The 17,549-nt window shown below is 24.5% G+C and overlaps 1 protein-coding gene across 2 annotated transcripts in view; it reads left to right on the top strand.

The window, feature by feature from the left end:
* The window catches only part of LOC117171657 (zinc finger protein 37 homolog), a 32,489-nt gene that overhangs the window by 5,500 nt on the left and 9,440 nt on the right, over positions 1-17,549 (top strand). Inside the window, exons 6-9 of one of the 2 annotated variants that reach the window (XM_033359162.1) lie at positions 3,326-3,665; positions 8,618-8,785; positions 8,878-9,045; positions 14,083-14,973. In XM_033359162.1, coding sequence (XP_033215053.1) covers positions 3,326-3,665; positions 8,618-8,785; positions 8,878-9,045; positions 14,083-14,973 — 1,567 coding nt within the window. The remainder of the gene's footprint in view (positions 1-3,325; positions 3,666-8,617; positions 8,786-8,877; positions 9,046-14,082; positions 14,974-17,549) is intronic. The other variant, XM_033359163.1, reaches the window with a different exon arrangement.

Genomic DNA, 17,549 nt, shown 5'->3' with positions numbered 1-17,549 from the left:
ATTCTGCTGTTTATCTGCATTTAATTAAAAAAATTTCAATTGAAAAGTGTTAATACCTAAATTCCATTTTATATGTGTAAATTATTGAGAACTTCAATATAATATTTTTTAATTTAAAAAACTTATAAACTGCAATTTAAAATAATTTAAAATTCAGAGTTCCACTTTGAGTGCTTCATTTTGTAGTTTATTTTTTATTTGTTCAAATGAAAAAATGTTTAGCTTTAGAGTTCAAATTTTTAAATTTCATTGGACGTGAAAAATGTTTGCGAACCGGGAAAAACCCGGGAATTTTGTTCTTCGATTAAAACGGCCCCACCCTGAAGTAAAAGGAATGCTATGGGTCAGAGAATTCCAGAAAGTCAGAGACATCCAGATTTTGTTAAACAGTCACTGTTTTTGGTTGAAAATTCAACGGTTTTTGATGAAAATTCCTCTTTTTGGGTTCGAAAATTCATCTATATTGTTAGAATTTTGTATCTTTTTTGACCAAATTCAACTTTTTGATTCTTAAACTCAACTGTTTTTTGTTTAAAATTTAAAAAAAAAATTACCTGAAATATGAAATATTACATTTTTCGTTGAGAATTCATATTTTTTGGTTGAAAATTTAAGTATTTACTTTAAAAAAAATTTTTTTTCAAAATACTCTGTTAAAAATGTATCTTCGTTGAAAATTCATCTGATTGGATGAAAATCGAACTATTTAGTTGAAAATTTATTTTATTCAGTAAAAAAATAATTGTTTTATTGAAGATTTTACTATTTTATTTCAAGTTGATAATTTATATGGTTTCGGTGAAATTTCAATTATTTTGTTAAAAATTCGTCTATTTAGATGGAAAATAAATCTTATTATTTGAAATTTCATTTTTTCGTTGAAAAATGAATTAATATGCAATTTTTTTTCTTTAGTTTAAAATGCATATTTTTTGTAGAAAATGGATCTTTTTTGGTATAAAATTAAACTTTTAGGTTAAAAATGCAACTAATTAATTGAAAAATATTGGTTTGACTGAAGGTCGTCATTTTAGTGAAAAATGTATTTCTTTGACTACACATTTAACTATCCAATTTTTTGTGGAAAATGTATCTTTTTTCATAGAAATTTAATCTTCTTGGTACAAAAAATAATCTTTTGGATGGAGAATTTAATTATTTTCTTAAAAATTCCTTTTTCTGGTTGAGATTGTATCTTTTTTAGTTGAAAATTCATATCTTTTATTGACAATTTTTCTTTTTTGAGTGGAAGATTAATCTTTTGGGTCGAAATTCAATTTTTTCGTTAAAAATTCATTTTTATGTTTGAAAATGTATTTGCTTCAGTTAAAAATTCATATATTTTTTTGAAAATATCTCTTTTTTTGGTAGAAGATTAATCTTTTGGGTCGAAATTCAATTTTTTCGTTGAAAATTCATTTTTATGGTTGAAAATATATTTTATTTAGTTGAAAATTTATATTTTAGTTGTTGAAAATTTGTCTTTTTTTGTAGAAGGTTAGTCTTTGGGTCCAAATTTATTTAAAAAATTTTAAGTTTTTTTTAAAGTTAAAAGTTTAGTTAAAAATTCATTACTTCAACTAAAACTTTAAATATCCAATTTTTTATGGAAAATGGATCTTTATCGATAGAAATCTAATCTTTTTGATGGAAAATTTAATTATTTTATTAAAAATTATTTTTTCCGCTTGACAATGTATCCTTTTTTAGTTGAACTTTTTTGGGTAGAAGACTAACTTTTTGGGTAGAAAATTTAATTATCTCGTTAAAAATTCCTTTTTCTGCTTGAAAACGTATCCTGTTTAGTTAAAAATTCATTTTTCTAGTTGAAAATGTATCTTTTTTGGTAAAAAATTCATATATATTTTCGAAAAATTGGTCTTTTTGGGTAGAAGATTAATCTTTTGGTTGTAAAATTTAATTATTTCATTAAAAATTCATTTTTCTGCTTGAAAATGTATCTTTTTTAGTTGAAGATTCAAATATTCTGTTAAAAATGTGTCTTTTTTTGTGTAGAAATTTAATCTTTTGGGTGGAAAATTTAATTGGTTTGTTAAAAATTCATATATATTATTGAAAATTTGTCTTTTTGGTAGAAGATTAATATTTTGGGTGGAAACTTCATTTATTTATAACAAGATCATTTCAAATTGAATTATTTTGTTGGTAATTAGTTTTATTTTTGATCAAAATTTATTTAAAAGTTTTAAAGTTTTTTTATGTTAAAATTTTAGTTGAAAATTAATTACTTCAAACTCAACATTTAACCACTGAATTTTTGTGGAAAACGTATCTTTTAATTTATTATATTTTTAATTTTCCTGGTGGAAAATTTATTTTATTAAGTAAAAAATTTAGTTTTTTGCTGTTCTAGATTTTAGATAAAATTTTAACTTTTGTTAATTAAATTTTTGTTACAAATTCATGACTGTAACTGAAAATTTAAGAAATCCATTTTTGTGTGAAAAATGCATATTTTTTATAGAAATTTATTTTTAATTTCGTTGAAAATTCAACCATTTCGTTGAAAAATAGTTTTTCCTGTAGAAAATTTATTTTTGTAACTAAAAATTCAACTGTTCTATTTTTGGTTGATGATGTATTTTGTGTAAAGAAAATTAGTCATTTTTGGTAGAAAATTAATCTTTTGACTTGAAAATTTAACTATTGATTAAAAACTGTTGTTTTTTTGGGGTCGATAATTTTTTAAATTAATAATTGTAGTTAAAAATTAATTTTTTAAACTATTTAATTTTTATGGAAAATATATCTTCTTTGATTCTAGAAATTGAATCTTCTTAGTTAAAAATTCATTTCTTTGTTTGAGAATTTGTTTTTTTTTTCTCATTAAAAATTAATTTTTTAACTGCAAATGTATATTTATTTAGCTAAAAACTCAATTGCTTTTAAAGAAAATTCATATTTTTCAGTTGAAAACAACTGTTTTCCGGGATATTAATCTTTTAAGCTTAAAAATTCAACATTTTGAATGAATTTTTTTTCTTTACTGGCTGAAAAACCTTTCTTGTTTAAAAAAATTAACTCTGGTTGAAAGTTCTGCTTTCTGGTTTAAAAACTAGTATGTAGAAATATCAGCTATTATACGTTTTGTTGGAAATTTCTTTTTACTTAATTCAAAGTCTTTAAAATAAACTCAGAAACAATCATTTCCTTTGCAATAAAATTATTGATCTCCTAGGCGTATTTAAGGTTCTTTTTATACCTAAAAGAAAAATTTACAATGGTCAGGGAAAATCAGGATTTTTTAGAAACCCTGAATAAAAAGCCTTTTTATTATTTATGAAGGGCCTTCTTCTTCTTTCAGAATGAAGACGAGATTGACTCTGAAAAAGAAAAGACACGAAGTCCAAAAAAAAAGTTAGATCGGAGTCACATATCAGTTTTGCCAGGTTCACCAGAAAAGTACAAATGTAACGCTTGTGGTAAAATCTTTCGCAACAAAAAAGGAATGTGTTATCACGACTCTTGTGTGACCGGAATTCGGCCATATCAATGCGAATATTGTGACAGAAGCTTCGTTAAACGATCTCACTTTGAGTATCATGAGAGAACTCACAGTGGATACAAACCCTTTAAATGCCATCTTTGCGATAAAGCATTTCCTCAAAAAAATAAACTCAATAGGCACATGTTTTCGCATAACCGTAAGTTAATTAAATCACTACTTAAAATTTACAGAATTACCAATGCTGAAATAGTTTAATTTTCAAGACTTTGAAACCAAACCAAAGTTGTTTAGCTTCAAAAGTTTAAATTCGCAAAATATTTGTTTCGAAGTTTAACATTTTTTAAATGCTCTCAAATATTTCATTTTTGTCTTCAAAATTTATCATCAAGGTGGCAACTCAGCCGGAAAATGGCTGGGAATTTACCTCTGATAGTAGTAAAATTCAAGTTTTCATTATTTGAATAATTGTTGTGAATTTAAAAAAGTGATTTCTACTTTATATACGGATCTATCAAATATTTCACGGTTTATGGATTTTATAATTTTTAGATACATTTTTTCAGAAAATTTAACAATTTTTGTTTATTTTTACAATTTTGCAATTTCAGAAAATTTAATAATTTTACCGTAAAACCAGAGAAATAACTGCTTGCTTTTTATTATACTTATAATTTTTATACTTATAATTATAATACTTATAAATAATATAATATAAATAATTATAATTTATACTTATAATTATATTATACTTATAATACTTAATGCGAGAAAATTTTTTTGATTTTTTTCTATTACAAGAAAAACCTTTTGCAAATTTGTTGTTCTGTAAGATTCTCTCAATTTTTTCAAGAAATGGATTTATCACATTTTATTTATTTATTGATAATTTATCTTGACTTGGAACAGGGCTTTTTTTCCGAATTTTAGTTCGACTTTTGAAGAAAGGAATTTAAAAAATCCCTCTTCTAAGTGAGAATTCGTCAGAATTTGAAAGTTCCCTCTTCTAAATTTTAGATAAAGAAAGTTCTTTAAGCAGTTTTTAGGGTAGAAGTAATATTTCAAAAAAGAAATATTTCTGAATTATAACAGAATTTGATTACTTTGTTCGTTACGAATTCATCTTGTTTTGGTTAAAAATTCAAATGCTTGGTTAAATGTTAAATTCTTTTGTTAGAAATTAATTTTTTTGGTTAAAAATTGTTTTTAATTTAAAATTAATTTCTGGTTAAACATGTAACTACTTTGTTGAAAATCACTTTATATTCTTTGGTCAAAATTCAACTATTTGGTTGAAAATTTATATTTCACATTTTAAAATTAAATTATTTGTTTGAAAAGTTATGCACTTTGTGGAAAATTCTTATTTTTTTGTACAAAATTAATCTTTATTGTTGAAAATTCATCGTTTTGGCACCAAATTAACTATTCCACTTAAAGATTCGTAATTTTATTTGGAAATTTAACTGTTCCGTTAAAAATTGACTTATTTTGTAAAAAATCGATTTTCTTTTGGTAAAAAATTATGTTTTTCTTTTGAAGTTAATTTTCTTGCTCATAAAAATTCTTCGTTTCGGTTGAAAATTCAAGTATTCCAGTTAAATATTTATTATTTTAGTTAGAAATTCATCTTTTACATTGAAAATAAAATTATTTGGTTGGAAGTTAAACTTTTTTGTTAAAAATTGATTTTTTTTTGGTTGAATATTCATAGTTTTAATTAAAAACTCATTTCTTTGGTTGAAAAATGAGTTTTTTGATTGAAATCTTGTTTTTTCTTTGGATGTTTTTTTTGTTCGAAGTAATTATCATTTTAACTGAAAATGTAACTATTATTCCAGTTGAATATTTCATAATTTTACTTTTAAAATTTATATCATTGGTTGAATATTAATTTTTGACTAAAAATCTAATGGTTCAATTTTTGGTTTGAAAATGATCGTTTTTAGTTGAAAATTCGTCTTTTTGGTAGAAATTAATCCTCGGTATTGAAAATTAATCTTTTTGGTAAAATTCTCATTTAATCCAGTTAAAGATTCATTATTTCAGTTAAAAATTCATATTTCTGGTTTAAAATTAAATTATTCCAGTTAAATATTTCCAATTTTATTTGAAAATTTATAACTTTGTTTGAAAATGTAAATATTTTTCTGAAATGTTTTGTTTTTTAATGCAATTTTTTAAATTGAAAATGTAATATTTGAAAACTTTTATGTTTTGGTTTAAAATTAATTTTTGTAACTAAAAATATTACTATTCCATTTTTGGTTGAAAATTATTTTTTAGTTCAAAATTGAACTATTTGGTTGAAAATTGGTCTTCTATAATTAAACATTCATCTTCTCGGTGAAAAAAATCATGTATTCCAGTTAAATATTGATCATTTTAGTTGAAAATTGAACTATTTCGTTTAAAATCAATTTTTTTGCTGGAAAAATATTTTTTCAACCGAAAGTTAAACGATTCCGTTTTTTGTAAACAAACTTATATTTTTTAGTGGAAAATTTAAGGATTTTTTTCAAAATTAAATGATTTTGCAATGTTTTTTTCTGTCGTGTTAAAGGATTTTTAGAATGAACATCATGGATTAAAATAAATGTTTGCATTTTGCCGCAAATATGAATGTTCTTCTTGGTTTATAACTAATCTTTTTAATTATTTTGATGATTGATTTAACTATTTTATTTTTTGTTGAAAATATATATATTATGTTGGAAATTTGTCTTTTTTTAAATGAAAAATTATATTTCGTGGTTGAAAATTCATTTCTTTACTTAAAATTTTACTGTTCTATTTTGGTTCATGTATTTTACGGATTTTTTTTTAGAAAATTAATCTTCTGTGTTTAAATCCATTATAATCATTTATAAAACAAATTGGAAATCATATTGAAATTCTTAAAAATATGAAATTTAATTGAATACCCTTTGAAAAATAAAATCGCTTCAAACCTTTACAATCCGTTAAAAAATCCAATAAATTCCATGAAATCACACATTTCCTGAAATCCTGGTAATTTTATTGAAATACCTTGTGAGCTCTTAAAATCCTGTAAAATTATTGAAAAAAAATTCATATATTTATTTAAAAATTTGTATTTTTTAGTAGAAAATTATTTTTGGTGTTAAAGTATCATTTATATTGTTAAAAGTTAATTTTTTTTATTCACAATTTACCTATTTTGTTGAAAATTATTTGTTTTTTACTGCAAATTGAACTATTCTATTTTGGTTGAAAATTTATCTTTTTTAGTTGAGAATTCATATTTTTGGTTGAAAATTTGTATTTTCGTAGAATTTTTTTTTGTTTTTGTTTTAATATTTGTCGTTTTCAGTAGAAAATTAAATTTTTTGGTTGAAAATTCAATTGTTTGAAGCAAAACAATTTTTTTTCAGATAAAATTTTATCATTTTAGTTTAAAATTCATTTCTTTCAGTGAAAATCTAATTATTCCATTTTCTGTGTAATAAGTATCTTTTTGGATAGAAATTTAATCTTGGTTGAGAATTTATTTTATTATGGTGAAAATTCATTTCTTTCTTTGAATATTCGGTTTTTATGACAATTTATATTCCTAACTACAAATGTAATTATTCTACTTTTCGGTGAAAGTTTCTTTTTATAACTCAAAATTTAACTATTCTATTTTTGGTTGAAAATTGATCTTTTTTATTTGAAAGTTCAAGTATTTTGTGGAAAATTTGTATTTTTTTTCTATAGAAAAATTTTTTTTTTGTTTAAATCCAATATAATCTTTTGAAAAGCAAATTAGAAATCATATTAAAATTCTTAAAAATATGAAATTTACTTGAATACCCTTCGAAAAATAAAATCGCTTCAAACCTTTACAATCCGTTAAAAAATCCAATAAATTCCTTGAAATTAGATATTTCCTGAAATTCTGGTAATGTTATTGAAATACCGTGTGAGCTCTTAAAATCCTGTAAAATTATTTTAAAAAATTCATATATTTATTCGAAAATTTGTCTTTTTTAGTAGAAAATTATTCTTTGGTGTTGAAACTTCATTTTTATTTGTTCAAAATTGACCTATTTTTTTGAAAATTATTTTGGTTCAAAATTAATTTTTCTTACTAGAAATTGAAATATTCTATTTTGGTTGAAAATATATCTTTCTTAGTCGAGAATTCATATTTTTTGTTGAAAATTTGTCTTTTTTGGTAAATAATTAATTTTTTGTGTTGAAAGTTCAACTATTTGAAGACAAAATAATTTATTTAGTTCAAAATTGAACATTTGAGTCAAATGTTCATTTCTGTAACTGAAAATGTAATTGTTCTATTTTTGTGGAAGAAGTGCATCTGTTTTTGATAGAAACTTATTCTTCTGGGTTAAAAATTTATTTTATTTTTGTTTAAATTTATTTATCAATTTATATTTATTAGTAGAAAATTATTCCTTGGTTTAAAAACTTCATTTTTATGGTAAAAAATTAATTTCTTTTTGCCCAAGTGCACTATTTTGTTGAAAATTAGTTGGTTTTTTTTTTTTTTTTTTTTTAAATTCATCTTTCTTAGTTCAGAATTCATATATTTTGTTGGAAATTTGTCTTTTTTGTAGAAAATTGATTTATTTTTGTTAAAAATGCAACTGTTAGAAGGAAAACTAATTGTTTTAATTAACATTTAGTTACAAAATCATTTATTTCAGTGAAAATTTAATTATTTTATTTTTTGTGGAAAAGTATCATTTTTTATCGAAATTTCATCTTCTTCGTTGAAAATTTATTTCTTTGATCGACTATTCGTTTTTTATGACAATTTATATTTCCAGCTAAAATTTGAACTATTCTACTTTTCGGTGAAAGTTTATTTTTTGTAAATCAAAATTGAACTATTCTATTTTTGGTTGAAAATTGGTCTTTTTTATTTGAAGATTTGAAGGCTTTAGGCAAGAAAAAAGAACCCTAAAATTCGAAAAAATGTCTGGTAAAATTGTTTGATAAGTTGATGAATTAAAATCATTTAATTTTAATGTTTTTTCTACTTTAAATTATTTTCAAATGCTTTGTTTTGGTAGTTAAATATTCCATATTCAAACTTGTTTTTGATTTTAGAGGTCGCCCTGAAATATTTGCGTTTAGATTCTGACTTCTAATTGCGTATATAATAAGAAAAAGGTATCTTTTCAGAACTGAAGCCTTTTTCGTGTAACAAATGTGAAAAATCGTACTCGAAGAAGGATGATTTAAAAAGCCATTCAAGTGTCCATTCTGGATTGACTCCATTTCCCTGCAAAACTTGCGGCAAAGCTTTCAGAATTTTAGCGAATCTGACTCGACACATGCATACACATTCGAGTTAGTTTCTTGATCTTCTTAAATATTCAGAAATTTTCAATGATTTAAATATATTTTAGGCTTTACATGTAATATATTTCATTTTTTTCAAGGTGAAAGACCTTACGTATGTGAAGAATGCAGCAAAAGTTTTAAAGACAAGTCTTTATTGATCAGGCACAAACGTACACATGGAAAAGAGAGACCATTTTCCTGCGCTCATTGCACTCGTCTCTTTTTATCAAAAAGTGAACTGAGACGGCATCTTACGACTCATTCAAGTAAGGCTCTTAATTTATTATTATCGTAATTACAGAGATCACACCGGATAGTTCAATTTCAGGTAAAAAAATGGAATTTTTTGGAAAAGGGAAATTAATTTATTAATAAAAGCTTTTTATATCATATGGCTTTCTTCAGCAAGTTTTTTTTAGACATTTTTGCGTTTACAATTTGTTTAGCTTTAAAAAATCTGTTGAACACTTTAGAACTTTCTACTGAAAAAAGGAAATCGGAAAAAGATTCAAGAAAATCAAAGATTAGAAATTAGATAAACAGCAGAATTGAAAATTATTTATTTTGTACTTTAAAGAAATATATGTTTATTAGCAGATGGATTTTGATTCCATATTCTGATACATTTTTTTCCAACTTTTTTAACCAGTTTTAGTTGAATGTTCATTATTTTTGGTAGATAAGTTTACTATTATATTTTTATTCAGGAATTATTTTTTTAATTTTTTTATATAATTGTGTATACGCAGATTGGAAATTTAATGGGTTGATTAAAAATTCAATTGTTCTGTGGAAAATCGTCTTTCTGGCTTGCAAATTTAATATTTTGTTGAAAAATCTTTTGCTTTTTTGACAGAAAAATCTGTTTTGGTTGAAAATTCCTCTTTTCTCTTGGGTAAATTCAACTATTTTTTATTTAAAATTAAAATATTTGTTGGTAGACGTATCAACTGTTACATTTTTTGTTGAGAATAATTCATCTTTAACGATGGAAAATTTTATTAATTTGTTAACAATTTATTTTTCCTGTTAAAAGTTCAACCCTTTTTTTTATTTAAATTTTTGGTAGAAAATTCGTGTTTTAATTTTTTAATTGAAGATTCATAATTTAGCACTTTGAAAATGGAACTATTTTGTTAAAAATTCATCGTTTCGAGTTGAAAATTCAACTATTTAGTTGAAAATTAACTTTTTATTAACAATCCATATTTTTAGGCATGAAAATAGAACTTTTTTCTTCAGAAAATTCGTCTTTTGGCCTTGAAAATTCAAATTTTGGTTGAAAAATCAACTATTTTGTTAAAAAGTCGTATTTTTGGTTGAATTCAAATATTTTTTTATTATTTAAAATAAAAATATTTTTTGTTTGAAATATCAAATATTACATTTTTTATTAAGACTATTTTGGTATAAAATTCTACTATTTAGTTAAAAATTACATTTTTTTATAGACAATTCATATTTGTAGGGTTGCAAATTTAAATGCTTTTCTTAAAAAATTCGCCTTTTTGACTTTCAAATTCATTTTTTTTTTAAGATTCGTAATTTTCGTTAAAAATTCATCTCTTCAGTTGAAAGTTCATTTTCTTTGATTGAAAATTAATCTCTTTGGTTAAAAATTAACTTTTTTTGTTGACAATTCATATTTGAAGGGTTCAAAAGTTCAACTGCTATCTTTTTAGGAAATTTTTATTTCTGGTTTGAAAATTTAACAAATTGTTTGAAAAATCAACGTTTTTGTTGAAATTCATATTTTCTGGTCGACATTTTTGTAGAAAATTCGTTTTTTAGTTTCAAACCCTTTTTTTTTTTGGTTTAACATTCATCATTTTTTAAAAATGTTTCTCTTTTGTTGAACATGTAACTATTTTGTTAAAAATTCATCTGTTTGAGTTAAAAATTCAACTATTTGGTTGAAAATTAACTTTTTATTAACAATCCATATTTTAGGTTTGAAAATCAAACTTTTTTCTTCAGAAAATGCGTCTTTTGGCCTTGAAAATTCAACATTTTTGTTTGAAAAATCAACTATTTTGTTGAAAAGTATTTTTTGTTGAATTCAAATATTTTTTTGTTATTAGAAATAAACATATTCTTTGTTTGAAATATCAAATATTACATTTTTTGTTAAGACTATTTTGGTAGAAAATTCGACTATTTATGTAAAACTTAATTTTTTATAGAAAATAATATTTTTTATTTAAATTTGTTTGAAAGTATAACTATATTGTTATAGTCTTCTTTTTTTGGTTGGAAATTCAAATATTTAGTTGAAAATTAAATTTTTTGTTGACAATTTATATTTCTAGGGTTGAAAATTTAAATGCTTTTCTTAAAAAATTCTCCTTTTTGGCTTTCAAATTCATTTTTTTTTAAGATTCGTAATTTTCGTTAAAAATTCATCTCTTCAATTGAAAATTCATTTTTTTCACTTGAAAATTCATCTCTTTTGTTAAAAATGACCTTTTTTGTTAAAAAGTCTTCTTCTTGGGTTGAAAACTCAACTATTTCATTTAAAGTTAACTTTTTCAACAAATTGTTTGAAAAATTAACGTTTTTATTGAAATTCATATTTTCTGGCCAAATTCTTTTGTAAATGTTTTGTAAATATAAAATTAGAATCTTATTTGGTATTATATTTTTTGTTGAGTATTCATCTTTTTTAGCAAAAAAATCAACCATTTGTTTTAAAATTCAACTATTTAATTTAAAATTAACTTTTTTTGTCAACAATTCGTATTATTAGAATTTCAAAATTCAACTGTTGTTTTTTTAAAAAGAAAATTCAAAATTTTTTTTTGAAAATTCAACAAATTGTTTGGAAAATCAACGTTTTTTTTTAATTCACACTTACTCGTGGAAACTTCGATTATTTTGTTAAAAATTCGTTTTTTGGGTTGAAAGTTCTACAATTTGGTTGAAAAGTCGTACTTTTTGGATGCATTTAACTATTTTCTTAAATTAAAAATTAGAATCTAATTTGGTTAAAATATCTAATATTATATTATATGTTGAGAATTCATCTTTTCCGGCAGAAAATTCAACAGTTTGGTTGGAAATTGAACTATTTGGGTGAAAGTCAATCCATTTTGTTGCAAATTCTTTTTTTTTTTTTTTTGAAGATCATTTTTATTCAAAATTTGTCTACTTGGTTCCAAACATACCTGTTTTGTTGAAAATTCTTCTTTTTGCTTGAAAATTCATCTGTTTAGCTGAAAATTAACTTTTTTGTGGAAAAGTCACATTTTTTTGTTGAAAGTTCAACTGTTTTGTAAAAAAATCCGTCTTTTTGGGTTGAAAATTCAACAATTTGGTTGACATTTTTTTCTTTCTTAACTTAAACATCTTTTTTGGTTGAAAATAAATTACTTTGTTTAGAATTCGTCTTTCTTATGAATTCAACTACTTTTGATTTAAGATAAAAAAATTTTTTTTAGTTGAAATGTCAGCTAATATATTTTTGGTTGAGAATTCATCTTTTGAGGATGCAAATCCAAGCACGTGGTTAAAAGTTGAACTACTTTGTTAAAAATTCATTATTTTGGTCGAAAATTTATTATTTTTGGTTGAAAATTAGTCTTTTTGATTAAAAATTCAACTACAATGAATTTTCATTTATTCCAAGGACCGAGAAACGTAAACCTTCCGATATTCCAAGTCTGTAGGGGCCTCCCACCTCTACCACGAGTCATGAGGTGATTTTGTCAAGCGACGTTCATTGGCTGCCCACGCCTTCTATCGATGCGCGCGCTGTAAGCATGTGTGCCTCCTTGCATTTGCGCATACATACAATTACGGATATTTTTGTTGAATATGTTATAAACAATAGCATGTTAAAAATACCAATTCACTGAAAAAACTTAATTAACAAAATCGACAACCGCCAAATTTATTACAAAACATACAACAAGAATTTTGTTTAAATGAAATAAATATTAAACTTTGGATTTAAAATTTAAGACATTGGGGATTCCGAATTTATGGAATTTTAATTCGGAACTTTTAAATAACAATTTTTAACTTGAAACTTCGATTGTGGAAATTGACATTAACAGCTTCAAAATAAAAAATTGTAATTTGAAACCTCAAATTTGGAAATTCAAGGTCTGAAGTGTTAATTCGGCAATTAATATCTAGAACTAAATATTTTTTAACGAACAAGTGAAACATTCGAATCCAAAACTTCAAATTTTCGAATTCGAATTAGTTTAAAAAAAATTAAGTGTCAATTAGAAATTCAGGTTTAAAAGTCCGAATTTTTTAAATTCAACTTTCCAAAATTGTAAATAAAAAATGAACATTTGAAATTTTTATGAAAAAATTTGGAATTTAAACACTGATAAGAAAAGTTAATTGATATTCACAACTTATTTATACAACTTGAAATTTCAAATCTAGGAATTTATATATTAAATTTTGAATTCAAAAAGTCATTTTTGAAACTGCCATTTTGTGGAATTTGAATTCAGAAATGTTGAATACAACATTACAATTAAAATTTCTGATTATGAAATTTAAAAAAATGAAATGAAAAATTGAAATTTCCAAGCTTGAAGCCAGAAACCAAAATAAAAAAAATGGTCGAATCTTCAATTAATCTTTATAAATAGTTTGACATAAACATTTGTAAATTTTTTTTTAAAATTAGAAATCACAAATTTGAATTGTACTAGAATTGGAAGATTTAAATTCAGTAACTCAGGTTTCAAACTCCTGATCTAAAAATTTCCATACGCAACTAAAAATTCGCGTAATTCATATTTAAAAAGTAGAAAATTCAAATTCAAAACTTTAAGAATTGGAAATTATTAATTCCAAATTTTGGATTATGGAATACAACAATAAAATGTTTTGCAGTGTGACAAAACAAATAAATTAAAAAACGCAATAAAATGAAGTTTTGAGAATAAAACAGTTATTGTTGATAGAAAGCATCCACATAAATTAATTAACGTTGAAAACCCAGGAGAAAAAAAATTATATAATATCAGAATAACTTTGAAAAAAGTTATCAACTTAAAAGTTATTCAGTAGAAAATAAAAATAACAAAGAGCATTAATCAAAAGAATAAAAATAAACAACTAAAAATAGATGTAAACAAGAAAAGCTATCAATATAATATATTAAACATGCAAATTTGAAAATGAAAGGCATAATATAATGTGATATGTGACAGTTTTGAAAAAAATGCGCCACGACAGTTCTCAAATTTGGAATGCAGATCTTTAAATCGAATGAATTTTTGTATACTTAACGAATGTTTGTTAGTGATGGCATATTGTAATTATACGGATCATCCTAGGCGAAACTCGAAAGGAAGAAACTCGAAAGGAATACACGAAGAAGAAGAAATACGTGAGACTCACTATAAAACAGAAGTGCCGTTTGGTACGAGACGTTGAAGGGGGCATGCGAAAAGTTGAAGCTGCCAAGAAATACAATATAAATCAAGGATCAGTAACTTACATACTTCAAAATAAAGACCAGTACTTGAATGCCGAAAGTTGTTTGAGAAAAAGAAGTAGGATAGCCAAAGGGGAACATCCTGTAATGGAAATGGCACTCGTTGATTGGATAAGACAGCAACAGAGCCGGGGTATTACGGTAAATGGACCAATGATCCGAGAGAAGGCTACAATGATAAATGAAAAACTTATGAAAGAGGAGAAAGGCGTGCGAACAGAAAAAGCTATTAAAAAAGAAACTGAATCGACAGAGTCTGAAGAAGAAAATAATGAAGAAAAAGGTCCAAGTTTTGAATTGAATGAAAAAAAATTCAAAGCCAGCGATGGCTGGTTATCCAATTTCAAAGCCCGACATGGGATGCGAAAAATGAGACTGGCTGATGATAAAATATCTGCAGGCACTGAATTAGCTGACAAAGTCCAGTCCCAAATTCGACAATTTCTTGTCGACAATGATTACTCTTTGGATAACGTGTATAATGCGGATGGGACTGGACTCTATCACAAATCGCTTCCGGTCAAAACGCTTGAGTTTGCAGAACAAAAAGGCGAGTCTGAGTTGAAAGTAAATAAAGAAAGAGTTACAATCATGAATTGCACGAACGCTACCGGATCACACAAAATTCCGCTTCTCATAATAGGAAAATCTGCCACACCGAGATGTTTTCGAAATGGAAATGTTGACTTGCCAGTGAACTACGCGAGCCAAAGTCGTTCAGGGATGACCGGTAACACATTTTTCAATATTAAAAAAAAAATTAAATACTGTCGAAAAAATAATCAACTTTACCATTGGAACTGAGAGTATTCGAAAATTTATGGTTTTTTATTTGAAAAAAATCATTTTTTCTTTTGTTATATTTTTTACTTTATGATTCTCATTTATAATTCATGAGCATATGTACATTTTAAGAAAAAAAGCAACCTCATTTTTTCTAAATATGTTTAACGAAAGTTTACATTTTCCGAACATTCAATCTTACGACAGTTTTTAATCTCTACTTCTCATTCTAATTTAAAAAAAAAACTGATGCAATGTTCATTATTTAACATTTTAATCTATACTATAATAATTCTACCTTTTGAAAACATTTACTGAGGGGGTATTCACTCGTTAAAAATCTGTAAGGAGTAGTACATATTACAATTTATTACGTATTATTATAAGCAGTAATAGAATTGACCGAAACACCTTATTGGCCGATGGTCAATATCATAGGAAGAAATCTGTTAAAGTAAAATTTAAACCACATATAAACTCAACTAATGAGGCAATAAATTAAATGTTTAATTTTAGTAATCTTTAAATTTTGGGTTTATTTTGTAATTTATTATTTATTATTATTAATTTTTTTAATTTTGTATTTTTGGGTTTATTTGGTTTTATTTTGTAAATAAAGTTTAACGTCATTTTTTTAGCGTATGCAGGGTGTCCAACGACCTTGAAAACCTGGGAATCTCCTTAAATTTTTCACGAGAACCTTGAATACAATTTTTTTTAAAACAGTTATTGTATTGAAATGCGAAAAGTAATTAAAATCTTTCTGTCTAATTATTATTAAAGAAGCATCTCGTTTAGAAGAAATTGAGGAAGAAATCTTACTACTGAAAAGTTTTTTATTCATCAAGATATAATTTTTAAATTTATCTCTACTCATTACAGAATGAATCAAGAGATCTCTAGGCATTTTTTGTAGACATTACCAATAATTTTATAGATTGCAATGAACAAAGTTTAATATTTCGAATAATTCTAGAAGTTTTTTATTTCGTCTCAGCTAGTATAGAATGTTTTATTATCCATTTTTTTATATTCAACTTACAAATTATCAAAGTTATTGGTTGAAAATTTTGATGTTGATTCAGTCTCAGAATTAGAGTGAGCCATGGTCATTAGGGTAGTCCAAAAAACCGACTTTTGAATAGAGGGCATGGCAGCCCCCCCCCCATTTCCGGGAAATATTAAGAATTTGTTAGTGAGCCTCTAATCAATCATTTCCATTAAATCAATTTAAATTTGTATGCCCCCCCTTGTGGAGCCCCAAATTATTTAAATAAATTTTGTTTGTTTAAACAATTTTTTTCGAAAATAAATGTTTGAAATTTCTGTTTTTCTGCAATTATTGTGGTAATTTGTCATTGTACAGAGCAAAATTTTTTGTCTAAACGATTATCGTATTGTTTAATAAATTTATTAAACATTAGTGTGACATTTTATTGGAAATTGTGATTCAAAAATCTGATTTTTTTCTCAATTACATTAAGTATATCGCTTATTGTTAAATAATTCAACTTCAAACAAATGCTTTAAATAACTAATATTTGTTCATAAAATGTTTTACATTCGTCATGAAAAATTTATTTTTTTTTTAGTAAGACTTCATTCTATAAAATTAAATTAAATTTTGTCGTTCTGAAATTAGTTTTATAATTTTTTCCTTTAAATCACCCTCGTAAACACACTCGTTTGACCTCTGAAAGCTGAAAGTAATTTTTTTTTGTTTATGTTGATCCCGCAGATTAGCTGTTAGTATTCTGTAAGGAATTAAAAATCTATGTATTTTTTGAACGTCACTGGAAATTGAAACAAAAAGTTTTGCTCTCAACAATGACAAATTACCACAATAATAGCGCAAAACAGAAATTTCCAAAATTCATTATCGAAAAAAAAGTTTAAACAAAAAAATTTATTTAAACAAATAATCATTTATTACAAAATAAGGTACTAGTATCTGAATGACGTAGATATTTAATAATAAGCAACAAAGCTAACTTGAAACAATGTTTGAAACAAAGATCATTATTCCTAAAAATGTCCAATTGTCCAATCAAACATAAAAAACCTACCTTTTAATGAGTGAGTGTAAAAAAAATTATTTAAACAAAAATAAATAGTTTAAACAATTGTTAATTAGTTGAAAAATACTTAAAAACATTCCACTTGACAAACAAAAATAATTTATGTTAAAAAAGGAAAAAATAGAGCATTTATGTGTCAATTTTGGCCAAAAATGTCGATTTCAGTTTTTTGGGACATTTTTGGGGCTCCACATGAGGGGATGGGGGGGGGCATCAAAATTTAAAGTAATTTAATGAAAATGATTGATTAGAGACTCCCGAACAAATTCTTAATATCTCCCGCGAGCTAATTTTAAATCCAGACACCTGAATCCCATTTTTCTGAAAACCAAAATTTCCCCATCTTAATCTTATGGGATTTTCAGGGCCTTTGCGGCGCGTCTTAATATTAACCGATTTGGTTTAAACTTGGAGGGATTTTTTTCCGGCAACCTCATAAAATGGG

This window comes from Belonocnema kinseyi, chromosome 4 (genome assembly GCF_010883055.1).
Source record: "Belonocnema kinseyi isolate 2016_QV_RU_SX_M_011 chromosome 4, B_treatae_v1, whole genome shotgun sequence".
Lineage (NCBI taxonomy): Eukaryota > Metazoa > Arthropoda > Insecta > Hymenoptera > Cynipidae > Belonocnema > Belonocnema kinseyi.
Note: the sequence above shows the minus strand (reverse complement) of the source record. Positions and strands in the feature narration are given on the sequence as shown.